This window comes from Thamnophis sirtalis, unplaced genomic scaffold (genome assembly GCF_051295495.1).
Source record: "Thamnophis sirtalis isolate CommonGarterSnake01/CBP01778 unplaced genomic scaffold, rThaSir2_p1.2 scaffold_6, whole genome shotgun sequence".
NCBI lineage: Eukaryota > Metazoa > Chordata > Lepidosauria > Squamata > Natricidae > Thamnophis > Thamnophis sirtalis.
The window spans coordinates 105157515-105180000 of record NW_028261386.1 but is presented as its reverse complement, the minus strand read 5'-3'; the positions used below and the strand labels follow the sequence as shown (position 1 = coordinate 105180000).

General features: G+C 35.3%; 1 protein-coding gene across 2 annotated transcripts; it reads left to right on the top strand.

Annotated features, from left to right (window-relative positions):
- Positions 1-685: 685 nt before the first annotated feature.
- AMD1 (adenosylmethionine decarboxylase 1) lies at positions 686-20866 on the top strand. Of its 2 annotated transcripts, none has more exons than XM_014066197.2 (9): positions 686-1300; positions 6984-7070; positions 9546-9672; positions 13069-13171; positions 14414-14456; positions 14551-14695; positions 17005-17097; positions 17199-17354; positions 18574-20866. In XM_014066197.2, the coding sequence occupies exons 1-9, from the start codon at positions 1167-1169 to the stop codon at positions 18706-18708; spliced, it is 1023 nt and encodes a 340-aa protein (XP_013921672.1). In that variant the 5' UTR covers positions 686-1166; the 3' UTR covers positions 18709-20866. The 2 variants fall into 2 exon arrangements, with proteins under 2 accessions (XP_013921672.1, XP_087574770.1); XM_087718644.1 differs by lacking the exon at positions 686-1300 and adding an exon at positions 2396-2896.
- Positions 20867-22486: the final 1620 nt, after the last annotated feature.

Sequence of the window (22486 nt, the reverse complement as noted above, 5' to 3'; positions counted from 1 at the left end):
CTTTTTAATAAAAACCCTCAAAAGCAAAATTAACAGGAAATAAATATTTTGGTTTGAAAGGGAAAGAAGAAATTATTAAACCTTAAGCTTTTCTGTGCAGTCCTTTCAGCGACATACGCAGGCTGATTCAATGTTTCTTTACTCAGAAGTCTCTAGGAAGCTTTATACACAAATACACTCTTTCCCTCAGTTAGCACATTTCTCCTGCGCTCTTTATTATAAATAATTATTTCTCAAACACATACACGTCTTACTTTACTCATCCACCGTGACTGAATTTCAGGAACCCCCCAGCAACAATCGTGATTTGGGGAATTCTCAAAGTAAATCTCAAGCAGGGCCAAAGCTTATTTCAGATCTCTTGAGCATTATGTTACCCTTACACATGGATTCGCTGTTCTTTTTGTGCTGGCTTTTAAAAAAAAGAATAACATAACTACTCCCTGCCGATTATTTTCTCGCTTGTTTCAAGCTCTCGCATGTGCCAGCCGGGGCCATCTACAGCGCACCTCGGTGGAGACCGCACGAGTTGGAACAGCCAACAAGCTGGGACGAGCTCCTAGTGCTTGTCAGACAGTTCGAATGCCCTATCAGCGAAGGGAATGGGCGGGGCTAACGAGCGGAAATCCAATAGCAGCAGACCCCCTGTACCTGTGCGGTTATAAAAACTCTGCGTGGCTTCCCTCACTTCGCTTCCACAGTATGGCCGGCGACATTAGCTAGCGCTCGCTCAATGCTTTTCTCTGTAACGGGAACACACGGAATACAAGGAACCGAACCGCACCGCATCGCCTGCACGCTTGCCTGCTCCGCACTTCTTGCCTTCCATTTCCCTCCTTCCCCTACCCCAAAGGATCCTTAACAACCCGCCACCCTTTCTGCAACCGCTCGCTGGTATATATTTTATATATGAGCGCGCGCGCCCGCACACACACATGCATGTATTTCATCTTATAACTTAATATAAGATTACTGCCCCTTCCAAGATAAAACCTGCTTGGGACGGGCTCAGACCCCAAGAAGGCGCCGCGGCCCTGCCTAGAAGCAACAGTCCTATCAGCTGTAGCTGGTGTAGGTGAGGGCGGCGGCGACAGCAGCAGATTTTGGTCGGTGGGGGGTGGGTGTCGTTTTAATTTCTGTGGTTGGTTTTGCGGAGTTGTCTCACCATGATGGAGGAGAACGGTGCACACTTCTTCGAAGGGACTGAGAAGCTACTGGAGGTGTGGTTCGCCTGGCAACAGCCCTCGCCGCAGGAGCCGCACCAAAGTAATGGCTCCGGCGACCTCCGCACCATTCCCAGGTGAGTCAGGAGCCGGTGGGAAACGGGGAGGATGGAAGAACATGGAGGGGGTTAGCCGGGTGAGTGCGGGAATATGCCCGGCCGGTGGCGCGCATGCCCTGGTGAACAGCGGCCGTCACGCCGCACCGCTGGGCGGGAAGCGAGCTAAGCTAATGGCCGGGGAAGAGGGGCGGGCATGGCGGCTGCTCCATTCAGGACGGTGTTAAGCTGCGCGAGGCGAGGGAGGGTCGGGGTCCGCCTGCTCCGAAGGGAGGGGAGGGACTTTCACCGGGACGGCCTTGCTGGGGGTGGGGGGAGAACGCGAGCCGGCCCCTTCAAGTAACGGCCGCTAACGTTCCCCTGACGCATGCAGGCCCGGACTCCGCGTGCGGCGGCTGACGGCAGGCCTTTTAAGTTCCCCCCATAGGCCGGCGCTCTGAGGGAAACTTAAACAGAAGAGTAGTTCACGTCGAGAAGGGCGGAGTTGTGACCTTGCTAGGGCGGGATGTGACCTTTTCGTGGCTGTCCTTTTAAATTAAACCAGGCCTCGGAGATTGCCGGTCGTCGCCTCTCTTCACCCCCCTCCCTCCGGAATATATTCATTTGCAATGCACGGCGAGCTTTCACCTTATTTATTTGGCTTTGCGCTCCTTAACAACGGATTGTGAACATAAGTTCTTGTCTTAGGCAAAAGGGGGGTGTTTGATCCCGTGGGAAGGTCCGGGGGCCACCGGGATTCTCGCAGTGCTTCATACGAACCGAACGGGTAAACTGCTTGTTGGTATAAGAACTCGGCGAATCCTACCAAGTTGGCCATCACAAGTGGGCGGGCAGGGCATCCACGGACATCCCTGCACCAGCATGTTCTTGGGTGCTTGGCTTGCAGACTCGTAAAGAGACTGAGTGCTTTTTCTCTGAAATTGGCTCAAGCTTAGTTATCTGATTCTTGACCGCAACTCTTCTGCCAAAGTGTCGGAAGTAGAGAAAGAAGTTTCTACTGCTTTTTCTGGTCTCTTCCAAGTACAGTAAAATAACAACAACAACAACAACAACAACAATAATAATAATAATGGAAGCTGTTGAGGAAGCTGGCAAGGATATTTTTGTAGGATTTATGGTTTGTTTGTTTTGCGCCTTAAAGAGTTAGCAAGAGCATGACTGGCTGGGAGCGGGAGGTTTTATGTATGCATTTATTTGTCCTTCTGGAATTCAGGCAATGCAGTGGGATAGATAGAAGCCCCTCCTGTGTTTAACTCAATTTTCATCCTTTTTTTAAAAAAATAGGCTTCAATCTCAAACTCCAGATAAAAAAAGGCTGTCCTCAGTTAATGAGATCAAGCATTACTTTTTAGTGTTACTTTAAGAGGTTGGGTCTGGGACTGTCATCTAGTGGGCATTTCAGGAATGTGGAGGAGGCGCCAACTTCTCAATAGTCATGGGGGAAGGGTTGCATTCTGTACAGCCTTAAATGCACACTAATAGTACTAGTATTTTACTTGCACTGCACGTACAAAATAATAGTTTGAATTTGCTCCAGTAGAATTTAGGCATTTGAAAATAACAATGCCTAGTCTATATGTTTTTGAATGAGCTACATTTAGCAGAGAATAATTAAAGGTAAATGGAATAATGTACCCTTTCTGTGTATGTTTATTCTCATTCTCTAATAATTACTGCTAATGTGCTAAGAACGTCAAATAAATGATAGTTGGAATAGGAAGAAAATTGTAAAAATTGATATCTGTACTCAGCTTTATGTAACTTTATGCATTTGTAGTGAACTGCAGGAGTTACTCTGCCAATAAATTACCTTTGTGAAGTCTCTCTCAATAATTAGTGCACTTTAACTTCAGATTTTTTCTGAAAACAAAAAATGTCAATTTAGAAGGCCATGTCAAATCCTATTGGATAAGAGTTGCATTATGAATCAATTTGCCTACTGTGCAAAAATATAAACAGTAATTATTGGGTTCGTATATTTCTGACTTCAAATTACGTTATGCCTATATATACCAAATATGTAGTAGCATAATTTAGTTTTATATTGTTTGAATTAATCCATTACAGATTTAATGGTTTTGTAATATATTTCATGCAGATCCATTTTTAACTAAATTGGTTGTTTCACCTGATGAACAAACTGGCTTATGATTTGTACTGTTCATTTTGTAATGCCAAATCTATAAATAGCAAAATATAAGAAACTGAATAGTTACAAGTACCTAGACTGGATGTCTAATTATGTTTTATTCCCTTTCCTCACAATATTAATATCAAGCTTTCCCCTTGTCTAAATTTGTCCTTGAAATTGTTTGTTTATGTGGTAAGTTCGGGTAAGAAATTACTGATACATATCACCTATGATCTTGATCATACAGCATGGAATGTTAAATACCAGTGTGCCCATTCAATTGTTCTGGTAAATGTTTAATTATTAAGTTACTCTGAATTTATCCATTTATTTTTCTATGGATGGCAACTGTCTGTTTCTCTATAAACAATTATTCATGAAGTATGTCAATAGCTACTCTGATAGTTTCAATAATACCCCAAATACTACTACAGGAATTATTTAAATATATGATGCGTGATAGACCCAAATTACATAAAAGAAATTCTATAATGTAAAATACACTATAGCATATATCGTAAAAGTCTGAACTTGTGTTTAGACTACTGTCATCAATACATTAATTCTGTATACTAGTTTTTGACAGCATGAGTTTCCCTGGAATTTATTATATGCCGAAAGATACTGTACATAGAATTTGTTTGTCCAATCTGGAAATGGGCGAAGAAGATGCCTTAATAGCTTATTACAAATGTCTTAGTAAAAATTACAGTAAAGCAGAGCATGACCCTGTAATTCAGTACTCCCATCTTTATAAGGACAAAGCTTTCCACCATGTGGAATTTTGCAGTATTTATTCTCCAACACTGCTGACAGTAAGATATTAAACTCAGCTAGTGTGAAGGCCCTCTGAAACACATGTTGATCTATACATAATGTTAGCTTGAAATAAAATTTCCTTTGACCCAGCTAAGCTCTGATCATGTTAATAGATGGGTAATAAAATGTCTGCAAGCAAATAAGCGAGCTCAGAGATCACAAAGGACTCCATATGAAATGCCCTTTCTTTGAAAACATCCATTGCCTGATCTTTTCCCTAGACATCCACTCCTCTCTTGAACTAAGAAAAATGTATAAATCACACAAAATATGGCTAATATTCATAAATTGATTTACTACATTAAGTATTGTATTTGCTTCCAAATTTGGGTGGGCTTATAAAACTGAGGAAAGGAAAACATGACATCCAATAAATCAAAGTAAAACTAAGGTAAATATAAAATTGAGAATAACATTTTTGCTTTCACTATTCTCCTGAATCAAGGAGGGAGCCATTTTGATATCGGTTGGAGATTGTTCCACAGGACTGGCACTATTACTAAACAGCAACACCTTTGGTTTTAGTTCTCTTCTTTAAGGAGGGTGGAGAGTAAGAGCAGGTCTATTCAAGTTGGAGTAATCAGTCTTCTAGATACCGAAATGCCAAGCCATAAAATGATTTGCAGGTTAAAATCAACATTTTAAATCGCATCCAGAAATCAATTGGTAGCCGCCCCAAAGTTCATAGCACTTGGCATGCTGAAATTATCCTGAAACGTTTCTGATATGAAATACATCAAAATAAAAATGTTCTATGTACTCCAGTCCTGAATTACTCAATCCTTTTTTAAGACAGGCTGCAACCATAAAATAGTTTCCACATAAGAATAACAAACACCCTCTCATACTATTATGAACAGATGTCCTAACTTTCAGAAATGGATGATAGATATATCCAATCTTGGTTAGATATAATATATACATTTTTCCATATATTTTAGAGTTAGAGAATCTATGGCTCTCCGGGATGGCAAGTGATGAATACTGTTGGACTTGGCAGCAGTGAAATGGCTATCATTTCATATTTCTGGGCAGTTTGATACTAATCCAGGAGTTTCCACACAATACATTGTCCTCCTTTTTTAAAGACCCTGGTATGGATTATAAATTGCCTAGTCTGAGATATTAGATGTTATCCCTATCTCTATTGTTTCCTGAGCAAACTTAAGGAGCATGATATCTTCTTGTTTTGCAAGCTTCAACTGCTGAAGCAAGAATGTGCTTCAGCAGTCAGTTTTGAAAACACACAGCTCTTCTGTAAGATTGTAGTGACTGAAGCTATTGAGTCAGCCAAAATTATGTAGACCTTTAAACAGTACTGTAGCTCCTGCCAAGAAAATATAGATAGGGCTGCCATTTCCTATGAGTTGGTCATTATTTAAAGGAGGACCATAAGGGTGTGCAAAACATTTCATGCATAGACCAAATCCAAATAATGAAAGTATTCTGTAATTTAGTTCAGCCAAACTATGCCCCATCTGAAAGAGTCAGATGAACATTAAGACACAATGTATTTGTTTGGCATATTAAACAAAGTACATTTTCTAGTTTGTGCACACCTCTAGAAGAGTAGGGTGAGCCAGTTTAATACAAGAGGGAAATATACAGGCCTGTGCAACAATATATGGTCTTTGGTATAAGAGAACTCTTGTTTTCCTGTGTACAACCACCAGGAAGTATACGGTTTAATCCTATAAAATCAATCAAAGGATTAGTATTCTATCTGACAACTTAGTTTATCCTCAGTTCTATCTTAAGATAATGACAGAAGTATTTGGCTTGCTGTGAAGTGAACAGGCTTGGCATATGTGCATGGAATGGTTGTTGGGGATTTGAAAGTATTCACGAGAATTATATAAGGGTTTTTTCACCTAATTCTAAGGAAATAAGAATTATTCCAGAGTGTATTTTTTATTTATATCCCTTTATTAATTTTATAAATAACTCAAGGCATCACGTTATTTTTATAAATAATTCAAGGGGTACCTAATACCCTTTCTCTTCCTATTTCCCCCACAACAACAATCCTATTAGGTGGGTTGGCAAAGAAAGAGTGACTGATCCAGATAGTTTGAACAATATGATCTACCTATTGCAATGTCACAATATACTTGAACAAATATTCAAATTTCAAGAGTGTAATATGTGATTAACTGAATACTGTAATGTCTTTATATTTTATAGTCTATATAATATCTATTTAAGTTTTACATTTAAATAAACTACACATTTTTCTCCTTTGTAGTCATGAACTATGGTGGTGACATCAAACTCTATAACGTAGTTTAGATTTACTATGAGTGCCTAAAGCTTTGACACTTGTTTACTAGTATCAGAGGGTATTGGACAGGGTCAAAACTAGACATTAAATTTGGTTTATAGGAAATATGCAGTATTTCAGCATGCCAATTTCAGGAGAATAAAATTATTTCCAAGAAGTAATATAAATTGCCAAGAATCCATAAGAAATTCAAGTAAGTTTACAAATTCAAATAGTAATTTCTGACTTCCCACCATGTTGTCATTGCTTTTATGTCATTCTTAAACATAAGTTTTTAAATAAGTAAAATAATGAGAAAGATAATTATATTATTTCAGCTAAACTATAGATATTGTACAATAGTTTGCACATTATGTTAAGTTTCCTTTTTTGATATTGAAATGTAGATTGACATTTTGTGATAGTACAAAGTGCTATCTTATTTAAAAAATGATGAAATTCACCCAATTCCTTTATTGTATTCCTTTTGGCAGGTTTGAGTGGGACAAACTTCTGGAGAATGTGCATTGTTTGATCATAAGTGTGACAAAAACTGACAAGCAGGAAGCTTATGTACTCAGGTAAGTAAATAAAATTCCTGTACACGATGCATGGTCTTGTTTTTAATGTATTACAGTTTTACATAAATATTAATTTACTTGCTACAAAAGTATAAAGTGATGTGCAATGTACAAGTAGTCCTCAATTTAACAACTGGTGGAAATGGATATAGGTTATTGGACTAGGGAAATATAGCCTAAGTACTTTACCTAGATTTTTGTACAACTTCTAGTAACATTTAACACTGAATTTATCTCAACTTTTTTGATTGTAATGTGTCTTGGGGATCCCCAATCCTTACGCTCAGAAAATGTCAGAAAATATGGTGCTGGGGAACTACTAACCAGTGTATAATGTCCCACAGCTTTTCATTTTGTCCCACAAAATCTACCTGATAATTGAGATAGGTGGGACTCATGGAGATTTAAAGTAGGACTCTTGACTTTATCATCCATTTCTAAGGAGTAATACTGTTAAATCCTGAATGAGTTCAGTAGTGATCTACATGAACAATTCAATGAGCTTAAATATAAAGTGTGTTGATTATTGGATTTAATTCTTCAGTCCTTGAGGACTGAGGTTCAACCTGTTCTGGAGACGTTTGGTGACAGTGAAAGTTCTGTGCTAGTTAGCAGTATATTTTAAGGAATTTGCACTGAGTTTTCAAATTCTATATAGCTTAGGACTGGACTATTTCAGAAATTGTTTTTTTGTTAAAAAAATAGCAATTAAACTTGTCTGACAAGTAAGAGCTAGAGAATATGCCCTTTTGAAACTATTCCACTATTGGAGGCTTACTTATTTGGCAGAAAGAAAGGTGATTCTCTGCATAGCTCCCAGACTATAGTAAAACCTCATTTTTACAGATTCCCAAACAGTATAAACATATTCCTCAATGTACAACCATAATTTTTCAAAATTATTTTTGAAAATGGGATTGGGAATGAATTTTCAATATCAAACTGTAATAGAAACAAATGTCTTAATCTTGAAACATTAATCTTAATTTTAAAATGAATATTTAATACTGATTGATTTAAATATTAATTTGATAAATTAATATTTTAATAAAGCTTTGACATAGAAAACTATTAAAATAATGTTGAAAGTGTTTTTTGACTGTGCCAATGCAGTTTGAAAAAAATGATCATTAAGTATTTGTCCACAAGTTATAAATGGGGTGCTTTTAGGAACCCTCCCCTCCAATTGTGAAAAGTATTTACCGTACTGCATATAATATAATGACTAGTTAAGGAAGCACTTTTTTTCCTGAACTCTGACCTATATTATAATGGAGTCTATGCAATGATTCTATCTACAAGATAGGATTACTTCATATAACATGGAAGGGAACATTTTCTATTGCAAATGTCTATGGAGATTCTCAATCATCCAAGTCATGGTTATTCCATATGCGCTTTTCAAAAGGCAACTGGACTTTTTTGGGTTTTTTTCCTTGAAAACATTTTGCTTCTCATCCAAGGACCGTTTCAGTTCTCTTCAAGGAGCTTTAAGATCTATAGGAAGTGCCACCTTAGGGAAATTTCAAATTGAAGAACAAGTTAGGAGTACTGCTTTCCCATATTTCACATTCATTTTTCCTCTATGTTTATGTCTCTCTTTAAAATTTTATTTTGGTTAACATGATAAAGTGCTTTGTCCACAATACCTGTTATTACAGAAGTATGTTTCAAAATCAGCCATATCTATGAAAGGATGTCCTTGAATTTATTGTGTTATAACCTGCTGTTCCTCCAAAAAGTTCAAGGTGGATTACATGGGGTTTTCCTTAATGTTATCTCAGTAACTATTATCAAATAGATTCAGTTGAATTAATTAATAGCCTAAGAGTTCCATGGTTAAATAAGGATTCAAACTTGGTTTAATACTGTAACCATTAATCACAATTCTGATTCTAATATTTACTCCAATACCTGTATTTTGAAATCTCTTTTAATACACTGTGACATATTTCCTTACCTCAGAATTAAATAAGACTTAACCTGTCTAATCAGAGTTGCCCAATTGGGTGTGGAAGGGTCAAAAGGGACAAATGATGAAAGCAGCATCACTGCAGCATAATGCAAGTTGGACTTTTTAAATGTGTTGCATGCATTTTGCATATCTAAAAGTAGGCAGTTTATATCAGAACAACACTGGGCTACTTTTGTTATTTTGATGAAAGCATCAAAGCCTGCAAGGAACTTCTTACTCTAGAAAAAAAGGAAAGGAGTCATGTTGCACCCTTTATACAAAGAGTTCTATTATTAGATTTAAATCAAATCTACTTGATTTAAAGCCCAGTATATGAGATGAGCCTTTTCATACCTACAGAATTCTTAAAGGAACAGAGATCTGTATTAACTAAGCCAAGTTTTTTGTGTCTCTAATTCCTAAGCACTTAGACGTTTTAAGGGACTTCTATCAAATAGATTTGGAATTTAAAAAATCTGTACATATATGAAATATATTAATTATATCTTTGTATTTTTCAGTGAGAGTAGCATGTTTGTCTCCAAGAGACGTTTCATTTTGAAGACATGTGGTACCACCCTCTTACTGCAGGCACTGGTTCCCCTATTAGAGCTTGCTAGAGAGTACTGTGGGTTTGACTCAATTCAGGTAAGAAAACAAAATTCTGAGAGATCTTTGGAGTTAACTATCAATTATATATTAAATAGTATATTGACTTATTTCTTGGTATATATTTATTAAATATATCAGTAGTAAATGCTGAGCATCTAATAGTAATTTATTATTGTACAATATTGCACAAGAAATGTTTTTCAAATTAATTACCCTAATATTTCTGGGATTTTCATATCTCACTCATATGAGATGGTCTTTCTTGCACTATATATTATCTTGCCTCAACTCTTGTAGTGCTCTGCCACTCATGAATGGTCATCTTAAGGTTGCTGAGTTTATGCAGAAAGAGTTTTTACACTTAAACACTTTTCAGTGAAGTATCAGTGCTTCTGGAATCTTGGATTGGCGAGAGTCTCAACACAAAGCCCGCAAAGATAGCTGCTTTTAGGATGACATACAGTACAAAACCATTGATTATTATTGTTAATAATTTTATTGGTGACAAATGACCAATTTGCCCAATATTTTTTTTGAAAGTTTTAAAAGTTATTTTACCCCACATCTGACTTATAAAATGCATCCCTCCACAGTATGGCTTTTGACTAATATGGCTATCAAAAGTTCTCTGAGATAGCTCATCTTCATAAAAATGGAATGGATAGATTCAGATTTTTTTGTTTGACTTAAGTTGGGGGCAGCAGGAGTAAAAAATAACATTTTCTTTAAAATTTTGAATAAAAATGCCATACCTGTAAGACATAAGATATCAACTTCTAAGTGGCAGCACAGACTTAATCAGATAATCCATATTCATAGTAAAGATGAAATAAGGATCCTGCCTCAAACAGGCTGGCTTTAAATGATGCCAGCTTAAGGTGGGGGATATTCAACTGATGCTATTGGAGGCTTCAGTATGAGGTTTGCAAAATGGTCAGGAGAAGGAAAGATCTAAGAGCACTTCCTTAAGCTAATTGGCATATATTTTATTAAAGTTCTTGATTCTCCTTTTCTATATTCCTGCTGAAACTGCATGCAAATGCTTGTAAGAACATTTTTCATATCCAACTGTATCCTTATGTACTTCCTGACTAAAAAAAATCCACTTGAAAAAATGCCAATTATATGTGTATGTGTGTTTGTGTGTGTGTGTGTGTATGTATATGTACAGCTGTGTGAAAAAGTCCAGCATGCTTTCAGTTTTAAGCTGTATTTACATGTTTAATCAACTTTTCATTCATAGAAACCACTCAGAATTAGTACTTTGATGAAAATTTCTGTGGTCAGATTGAGATGCATAATTTTTATTAAATATAACCAAAGTCTTTTTAAGGTTTTGAGTGAGTTTATGTGCTAAATTAAACACAACTTCAATTTTTGATAATGTTAGGATCGAAAGTAGCCAATCAGCAGCGAGTTTGGCTGACCAATCAAAATGCAGAGAGGCTAAATCTATGAACCAATCAATGTTGTCATACTCTCTGACTATAAATAGGCATGAAAAGCATCGAGAAATTTAATTTAACTCTGGCTGCAGGCAAGGATGAAGGTCTTTGTTTTCACCAGTACTGAGCAGCGGCATCGCATCATTATGCTTCATGAAGAGGGTTACTCCTGTACAGAAATAGCCAAGAGAGTGAAATACCATCGCACTACAGTGAGCAGAGTGGTTGAAAAATATCAAATAACTGGTTCAGTTGATGGGAGGCTCCGCTCTGGAAGACCAAGAAAGTCAACAAAACAGCAAGATCGGGCTCTGCAACGCATTTCGATGGCTGACAGGAAGTTCACCTCACCTCAGATTACAAGAATTTGGGGTAAAACATATGATGTAAAAGTGTACACAAACACAGTGCATTGCAGACTGCTTGCCAGAGGGCTCAAAGGCTGCAGGGCTCGAAGTAAACCTTTGCTCACAGATGCTCACGACTCTTGTCGACGTACATGGGTCAAGAAGTATGCCAAGTGGACCAACGAACAGTGGGCCAAGATCATCTTCAGTGACGAGAGCAATTTCTACTTGACTGGGAATCAGTGCAATGAGTATGTCAGAAGATTTCCAGCTGAAGAATTTAGGCCATACTGCCTGAATCTATCTGAGAAGCATCCATTGCACCTGATGATTTGGGGCTGTATCACTGCTTCTGTTATTGGTCCAATACAAATCGTGCAGGGAATCATGAATTCCAAGCAATATGTTGAAGTCCTGGAAAAGACCTTCAGCTCAGTAACTTATAGGGAAGGACTTTTACTTCCAGGATGACAACACTCCTTGTCATCGAGCCAAGTCCATCCAGCAGTGGATGAAGAAGCATGGTGTTCGACTCCTGGTTTGGCCAGCTCAGAGCCCGGATTTGAACCCAATTGAGAACTTGTGGGCCAAGATTGGTTACGAAATAAGCAAGAAGCATCCAAAGACCAAGCAGGAGCTGATTGACTCCATTATTGCAGCCTGGAACCATATTGACACCAAAGATCACATGCAAAGGCTTATACAGTCTATGCTGAAGCAATGCCACCTGGTGATAAGCAATAAGGGCTGGCCAATTTCATATTAGTAACCATGTTTGGTTACTTAAACAATCCTTTTCAGGGCCACAAACAATAAAAATATTAACAAAACACTAGCATCGGCCTTAGTAATTGCAACACATATGCCACTGGGTATGCATCAGTTAATCTGTTTTCATAGTCATTGTAAGCATATATTGTACGCATGCAAGAAAATTCACAACTCCATCCAAAATCAATGGCCTATCCAAAAAATGTCGTAAACCTTAAAGCGTGCAGGACTTTTTCACGTGTGTGTGTGCATACTGTATATTCTTAAATATCAGTTCGGTTCTTCATTATACAAATATAATGCAGCAATCATTTTGAAGTTTTATAATAACAAAATAGATTATCCTGATTTGAAGAAAGAAAATATAAAGACTTGCTATTTCAGAGTTATTTACCGTTCAAGTATGTATATCCATCCCAGTCCTCTACCTTCTCTGGTTTTAAGTCAATATAAACCATGCTGCTGTGCCAAGCAGAGCTTGTGTTTTTGTCTCTTTAGCGTCTTCATTTGCCATAACAGGAATATTGGGGATGGGGAATAGTATGTGAGGTAATTTTCAGGTAATTTTAATGCATAAATTCGTTAAAAAATAAAAATAGTATATAATTGAAAAATTTGGTCCAGATGAAAATAAATGTTATTCCAAAGATGCCACTTTTTAATATTTATACTCCCCCTTGGAATTTTTTATGTAGCAAATTACATTGTTTATGAATTTCCAAGCGATTACTGCATTAATTTATTTAAGTATAGATGCATGTCTGTATATGCATACAGTGGTAAAACCTTACACAGTAGATAATTTCTTTTTATACAAGGATGAAATTGAGGAAAACCTATTTATTTTATTTTAACTCTTGGTTCCTCAGAGCTTCTTCTATTCACGTAAAAATTTCATGAAGCCTTCCCACCAAGAGTACCCACATAGGAATTTCCAGGAAGAAGTAGAGTTCCTTAATGAAATATTTCCAAGTAAGCAAATATATTAATATCTCTTCAATATTATCTCTTCAATAAGTATAAATGCACTGTTATCTCTTCAATTTACAATATTGTAAGTAAAATCTGGCAATTCAGAATGTTTATGCATAGGAGACTGTTCAAATTAGTCATGATTTCAAGGCTAAACTGACTGAAAGATATAATAAAAATAATAAAGCAGAAGATTGCTCTGTCAACAGTATTTTATTTTATTTAACTTTTTCAAAACAATTATCCATGAAGATTTTTATATGTGCGACATTGATGCAGTGTTTACTATCTGTTTATGATACTAAGAATGAAAGTGCTATTTGTAACTAAAGCCTAATTTAATACACCGTCAGACCTTGATATGTAATAGATTTATATGCTAACATTTATGGAGCATACACTTTGTTGAAATACTGTAGATTCTTCTACTTAGTATAGAAAATAGTTGTGCAGTTAAAAAAATAGAGGTGCATTATTTGATTCTGAAGCGGCAAAAGGTGCTTTGGATCCAACATGAGCATGCTGTGTACCTGTTGGTTTCTTAAAGAAGCTGTTTACTTAAGGAAAGATATAATTTCTTTAAGGAACCATTGAGAGGCTGAGTAAATATACCCACACCAGACCCAAAGTACATTTTCTGCTTTGGAAGAAAATATTGTACACCTGTAAAAAGAAACTATGGGCTACTTTCTATAATATAATAACTACAGTAAATTACTTTCATACCAATAAATATGGAATGGCTATATTTTTTTTCTTCACAATATACTTTTCTTTTTCTTCCTAGTGTTTCTCCCAATTGCAGGTCCACTTCTTTTCTCTTCTCTTTCTTATCAATCAAATGTCAATCTACTGTTTACAAGAGGAAATAACTGACCAGCTTGTAACCCATCCTGACAAGATGGCTGAGAGAAAATGATTAGCCCAAAGTTAGCCACCCAGCTTTCATGCCTAAAGCAGGACTAGAACTCACAAATCCCCTTGTTTCTAGCCCTAGTCTTAACCACTATATACTGCAGTAGTAAATAAATAGGAAAAAATATTGACAAAAAAGATGTAATAGTAAATATATAAAGCCAGAAAACAATTCATTAAAAGCATTTATTGGTACAATGTTCCATGATTTCTTTATGAGTTACAGAATGCTATATAGATCTGTATGTTCATATAGTCAGATTTAATTCAGGAATATAAGGGAAAGAGTTCTTTTTATAAGACCATTTTTCACTTTATCTGCCACAGATGGAGCAGCATACTGCATGGGCCGTATGAATTCTGACTGCTGGTAAGTTTGCTTCTATCAGTGTAACATTTGGAACAGTATAAATCTATTATACCAGTTTAGAATATTTTTTTCTGAAATGCATTTTTTAAAACAGGTACTTGTATACTCTGGATGTCCCAGAGAGTCGAGTAATCAATCAGCCAGATCAAACATTGGAAATTCTGATGAGCGAGCTTGATCCAGCAGTTATGGACCAGTTCTACATGAAAGATGGTGTTACTGCAAATGATGTCACTCGTGTAAGTCTTGAATTATGCACACACATATATATAATTTGTTTTCTATTTACATACAATATGTGCTTAATGAACAGCGTACTGTCGGGATCAATAAAATTTACTTCTCTTTCAATTAATTTAATAGTCAAAAATTTGTATTGTTTCTGTGAATCCGTTCCCCTCCTAGGGATCTGTTTCAGAACCACAATCTCTTTTCCTTTATATTGTAATGGGTCATCTCTTACCCTTCTCAATATTTCATCTCTTATTGATTTTTTCACAAATCTCACATGTATCTCCCTAGGGACATAGGCATAGCTCAAATGGATTCTAAATATTTCATCACCACCACCACCACCCCACCTCTTGTTTCCCTATCTCTAGGGCACAACAACTCTATAATCTATTCCAGAAGATCATCTTTATCTTCATATATGTTCTGAAATCTTAAAAAGTGTGCTACTTTTTCCATTTCTAAAACTATTGACTGTATCTTCCGTATTGTATCAGTCTTTGGTTTATTCTTCCATTTTTTGTTCTGCTTCTGATTTTGTCCTCTATTTTCTGTATTCTTTGTTCATTTTTTGTTTGTTTTCAGGAGTTTCTAACAAGTCCTATATATAGGTTCAAGAAGATCTTGAGGTGGATTCCTTTCTAATCTAATCTTTGTATACCATATATTTTTTAGTAATGACTTTTTTGACATGTTTATTGTTTTATATTTTATTGTGGTATACCATCCATGTCACTTCTTGTGAGATGGTTAGCCATAGAAATTTGATAAACAAATTTCTTTGGAAAGTTGATAATATAGTCCTTGAATTACAACCATTTGTTTAGTGACCATTTGAAGTTCAACAGCACTGACAAGTGATTTTTGACCATTTTTCATATTTATGACCGTGGCAGCATCTCCATGGTCACATGATCAAAACTAGAATGCTTGGCAACTGGTCCACATTTATGATGTTGACAGTGTCCCAGAGTTATGTAATTAACCTTTTGCGACCTTCTGACAAGCAGTCAATGGGGAAGCCAGTTTCACTTAATAACCTTATTGCTAACTTAACAACTGCAGTGATTCATTTAATGACTGCAGCAAGAAAGATCATAGCAGTAGAAATTTTGGACTCATTTGTGGTTGTAAGTCGAGAACTACCTGTACCATCTGCCTTTCGGCTCCATAAAGATAGAGTTACATAGTCCAAATTTGAATATATTCCAAATTATGGTTTTTTTTAGCATGCTAAAATATTTTCTTGACTATAATTCATGGACTAAAACATAAGGTTTTTTGTGAGAGGAGGGTAACTTCAAGTCAATGTTGACTCCTGGCAATTGCCTAGACATTTTGGGGGGTAAAATTTCTGAAGGTGTTTTTCATTCCTTCTCTTTCTATGAAAGACTGCCTGTCGTAGTCACCCAGCTGGCTTTGTGTCAAAAGTGGGACTATAATTTCCAGACTACCAGTTTTTACTCTGATCCTTTAATCATTACACCAAACTATTCTGTAAGTTATAGTTTAACCTAAAACAAATAAATCAGTTGAATTAAAGCAGTGAATGACTCCAATCTTCTAATTAAGTAGTGCTCTTATTTCAGCTTTACACTATCAAAACTGGTATTTTTTAAGCATTAGTTTCTAGTTCAGTTTGATTTTTAAAAAATCTTCTGGTAAAATACAGAAGCAGCATTAAATTATCAATACAAGAATTCTAACTATTCTAAAGCTGTGGGGCAATTAAAGCCTTCATGTCAGATGCACTTTTAGTTTACTATTGTTTTGCTTTGACAAGAGTTACATGTATACATATAGAAAAGACCTTGGTTGGGATTTTATTACATATTTAACAACTACATTTACTTTTTCTTATGCTTTTTTCTCTTTCACTTCACTGCCATATTCATTTTATATAAACATGGTTTATGCAATTCAAAATTAACAAAATACCTAAAAGGGAAAACAGTGTTCAATACTTAACTCAGAATATTAGCTGGAACAATGTTTAATGTTTCCTTAAATATTTAATAATGAAATACCTGTAATAAAAGCAAAGAGCAATGATAAAACCAAATATTTTTTTAAAAAACGAGCAAAAGATGGTAAAACTGAGCAATAATTAAAAAAGGGCACACTATTCAGAAGGGGCTTCAATCACCTTAATAAAGAGCCAGATCTTCAGGACTGTGAAAGAACAATATGTGTCTCAGATGGGACCTCATTATCTTGAGAGAATAAAATTTTAGTAATTTGGATGAAAAATAACTGTGGTAGACATAACATGAATGTTCTGAAATATTCATCAGTATGAATCTTCTTTATTTTATAGGTGAGTGGAATTCGTGACCTGATACCAGGTTCTGTCATTGATGCTACAATGTTCAATCCTTGTGGGTATTCAATGAATGGGATGAAAACAGATGTGAGTTTGATATATTTTTTCTAAATTCCATTGAGTATTTGCAGAAGCAATGTAACTACATTAAAATACTAACATAGGTTATTTATTTTGCTCCTCTCCAGGGAACTTACTGGACTATTCACATCACTCCAGAACCAGAGTTCTCATATGTTAGTTTTGAAACAAACATAAGTCAGACATCCTACGATGACCTAATTAGGAAGGTCATAGACATTTTTAAGCCAGGAAAATTTGTGACAACTCTCTTTGTTAATCAGGTAAATATATTTTATTTTGGGAACATTGGATTGCTCTTTTTGATATGTTTTTTAAAAACTCTTAAGTTACATAATTGAATAATTATGTTTAGTTTGGGAGTAGAAATCATAACCAGTCCCTATCCATACAGAAGTAAGCAAATAACTTAATCTGTAATAGTTAATGGGAATCACCCATCCTCCAGTTGACTAACATCTTTATCAATTAAGGGAAAATAGTTGAATTTCATTATAACAGACTTACTTGGCATACGTTTCTATTGCTATAGCCACCTCATTTAATGCAATCCTTATAAATTTATATATGGTAAATGTTATGCAACCACTAGTAATTCTGAGATATAAATTTGAGGCATATGCATTCTCAATTATTACATATCTTTAAGATAGATGATTTATGGTAATAGAGCTGCTCTATGGGATAGTACCTACAGTTGTTTCCACCATAACCAGTTTCTCGGAAATCAACATTAGCTGCATAATCACTGTATTCTGATGTAAAATTTACTATTTTGAAGTTACTTAATGTAATTTTCTGATTTTGAATAATTCTTGTAAAACCATAAGTTGCTGATCTTCTTTATGCAATTGATTTGTGAAAGGGATCGTCTCAATTTTACATATCCAGAAGATTGCTGCAAATAAATTTAATAAGTAGTCAAGTGCATATATCTTTATATTCTTCTTGTTTATTAATGTGGTTGATCTGTATTTCTTATTCATATTTTCTAACAGATATATAATTTGTGGTTTTGGGAAGCCAGGAGACCTGCTCAATTCTTACTGAGTTCTTAATAGTGTTAATCTCTCAGATACATTATTTTATACTGGTTTTCCTGGTTTCTATAATTCCTGAGTTTAATTGTTAAATCTATGTTAATTTCATTTTTAAATTATCCTTTTCATCTGTCACCATTGTGGAAATAACATATACTTTCAAACTGGTTTTATTTGCTACTCTATTTTTTGTTCTACATAATATTATCAATCTCAACATTATTTGTGAAACTTTTCTTAACTTATTCCCACACATTTATTCTCTTGTTTTCTTTCAAATAATTATACCTACCAACTGTGGTTCTTGTCACTCAGCTCTCAAACTGAGATCTTATATAGAATTTCTTATAAAGAAATTTCTACACATTGTAATATTCCAAAGCTGATTTTAAATGTTTGATTAGTTTTCTCTTAAGATTTTAGTATCTTTCCTTTCTTTTAGAGCTCAAAATGTCGCACCGTGTTTTCTTCAGCCCAGAAGATTGAAGGTTTTAAGCGTCTTGATCGCCAGATTGCCCAGTTTAATGACTACAACTTCGTTTTTACCAGTTTTGCCAAGAATAAGCAGCAAAGTTGATTAGGAGGAATGAAGAAGAAAAAACGCAAAAATATACCCAATAGAGATGGTGGTGGTTGCTTTCTAGTAAATGATACAAGGGGCCATATTTTTCATATCCACCTTGTAGTTGCAGAAAGCCCTAGATGTAATCATAGTATAATTTTCAATTGTATGCATTATTATAACAGAGTTTTAGATATATTGCATGAACACTCTCTTCTGTGTTTAGATATTCTATTTCACTTTTGCCGTGAAACTGAAGCGCATGTAGAAACATTTTACTGTATGAGACTCTACAGCATTTATAAAAACGATTCAAATAGGTTTACATGCAACATAGTTTTTCTCCAAGTATCACCAAAAATTCCCCACAGACAAGGATTTCGTCCTCATTAGAATTTCCCCTAGATTTACTTAACTAAAAGACTTAGCTGCTAATTTTTTTTCATTTGTATGCTGTAACAAATTTTAAAACAATTATTGAATGTGTGGTTTCTAATTGGCACGTTTTTACAACTGAATGACAGATTAAAACTCATAGTTTAAGATGTTGAAACTGATACTGGTAGAACAAAACTGGTTATTCTTAATGGGATATTTTCACTTTAAAAATATCAAACAATTTTTATCACATTGGATCTGCATACAATTCTACAATGAATTGAAGTGGCAATTTGCTGTGGTTAGCACATTACCTTTTCACCTATGGGTGAAAATATATTTGTTTTTTGTCAACATGTTACTTTTGACAGTTGTGTAATTTTTGGCAAACCCATTCTTGCTCCATGTCCTTTGTTTAAAGGCAACCCATAGCAATTGGTGGCAGTCGTTGGACATCTGTTTTAAGTATATAAACAAAAATTTGACAATTAAGGTCACAGTTGATTACAGGCTTTTCACAGAGTTCAGTTGCAGTTTTGGCATCTAGGAACTTAATCGGTTAGGAGATTGGTGCGCTTCATGGTAATTTTAACAGAGAAATTTGGTAGAAAACGGTAAAATGGTGATTTCAAATTACTGCACAAAATAGCTGCCATTTCTTACTGTGAAATATGCTGGCTCAAATATTAACTTTATACTAATTCAAACACAGGCCCTTCCACTCTGTAATGTCCTGTGACAACAATGCATGTGATGTTTAAGCTAAATTTAGCAATATTGTGAATTCATCTGTGTTTCTTCCTAATTAATATGCAGTTCTTTTTTACATGGTGTAGAAGGCATTGGGTGATTTCACTGCAGTAAGCAAATATGAGGAGCCTAAATACAGTCATGTAAAACATTTATATGTAGTACATTAGTAACAAAATAGACATGGATATTGCTTCATGGATATTAAACGCAAGTTCCTGAGAGAGCATGTTCAGTCACCTGAAATGCTGTGGGAATATCAGCTGTTGAGACCAGCAAATCTTATAGATGTGTCATTCTAATCCTTGGCTATGTTTTTGATTATGAGTGTTTTCTTCCTTTTGTATTCATAAAGGAAACATTTTTAGTGTTTCTATGTTACTTGCTTGGAAATCAAGCAATTGGAACATTTTTTTCCTACCAAAATCAATAAATGTTGTTTCTGTGTAGCACCTAGCAGTTTATGGTGCTTTTGCTTTTTAAGGGCCAATTTTTCAAATGTTTTTATAAAGAGTACTCCAAGTCAATAGCACTCTTTGACTTGAGATCTGTTCGACTACAGATTCCTTGAAGTAATGCTGGAAATGCAAAACTTATACATAAGCCTTGGATAGAAATAAAGCAGTTCAATGGATCTTCATGAATTAGTAGGCTGAACAAAATGGGAGGGGGATATGTTTGGTGTTTAAAATTATCTCTGGTGTTAGACATGGAACATTAAAATGTACAAAGATATATCTGTACCAGAAATCATAATGCTTCAATAAAAGTTTGCTTTCTAAGCTGTCACAAATAGTAAAAATGCTCTACCCTGACTTAGATAATTCTGCTTTGTGTTTCTAACAACAAAGCCTTGATACTAATTAACAGATGTTACCTGTATTTTCTCAATAGACCCTTTGTGCTACTGAATGCCAGGGAGATTCAAGAAGATTAAATCTACTGGAAATGATATTCTTGTTAATCAAACTAGAACTCTGTTTCTATTCAATGATAAAGCATGATGATTAAGAATGAAAGCTGATATTAAAGATCTTTAAAAGTCTCTCAAATTGTAATACTGTATAATCAATGTTAGAATGTTGTAAAACTTCATGAGATTTTTATTCCCCTCTTTAATTTTAAACACTGGTTTATTGTTCAGAGATGAAAATTCCTAAAATCTTCAAAGCTGAATTTATAGATATGCCATATCTTGGAGAGGGAACAAAGTCTTACGTGTTCTACTGCTTATTTTTTACTTACTATAACATTTTAACTTGGATTAGTCTACATTCGACTGTGTAGCTCTTGGCTTTGTGCCCTTATGTATGAATTTCTGTTTACAAATCTTACAGACTATTCCAATCAGAACTGTGTGGTATGCTCAGGTTTGCAGTTGGCTTTTACAATATTATAACTTCAAAATCCATAAATTTTCATGTAATTGTATTCCATCTGAAGTCAGTAATTAGGACTTCAAGAGTGGGTTGTTGTTGTTTTTAAAAAAGAGCAAAGCAGCACATCAAGTAGGAAGCAAAACTCAATGAGACAGACCAAAGTTGGTGAAGGTATTCCCCAAATAAATTCACCATTGACCCACCACTCCCATTCATCTCAAGGCACATGTTTCTACCCATTCATGAGCTGTGAGGCATACCAGATGGGGAAAGAGATGTGAGATTTATAGGGGTGGCAAAAGAATGAATGACTCTAAGCATGATTTAAAAAATGCAGTATTGCAAAAAGCATTGCTTTCTTAAAGATAGTATACATTGGTAGGTCCCTATTTTTAGATCTTTCCACCATATGTTAATGGAACCATATATAATTGACGGATTATTTGTCGTCTGAACTAAATTTCTTGGATAACTGAGAAAAATGTCGCTAAGAGCCTCTTGAAGTGTGGTCCTGTGATTCGGGGGGGAACTGACCATTGAAACTTCAGAATCAGATTGTAAACCCTGTTTTCCAGATAGATTGTAACTTTGGTCATTAAGTGACAGCTATAAATCAAGGACCACCTTCAAGTCAACATGATGGCTGATGTATCTACAAATCTGACCTCAAAACCAAGAATTTTTTTCTTTAAATGACAATTTGCAATGCTTATACAGAATCATGTTCATCTATTAGGCCATATATAAAAAACTTAGATATGATAAGACAGACTAAACAAAAACATATATGATAAACTGGATGCAAAACTTAAAGACCAAATAAAACAACAGGAAGAATTGTGGAACAAATCAATATTATTTACACACACTCTTTTAGAGAAAACAGATATAAAATGTTTTACAGATGATACTCAACCCTGTCAATAATTGTTAATAGACAATTCCTATATGGTAGTAATATATGCCAGAACTATCATGCAACAGAAGGAACACCCAAAAGTATTGGAAATTGGAAAAAAAAAACATATACTGCACAATTCAGAGAATCTTAAGGAACAAATTGGAAGTTAAATCAATTTTTTCCTGAGTTAAGTATAAGTTCACAACATAATAAAAAGATTTTACTACTTTTTCAACTGTTTCCACCCTTTTTTCATTACTGGCACATAATTTTTACATGTTCCGATGAATCATTTCAGTTACTGCAGCCTTCCATCCTGAATAAAATGAGGGCCCAGATTGTTGAGGACAATATGCTGACTGCAGACCACTTAGTGTAAAGCACT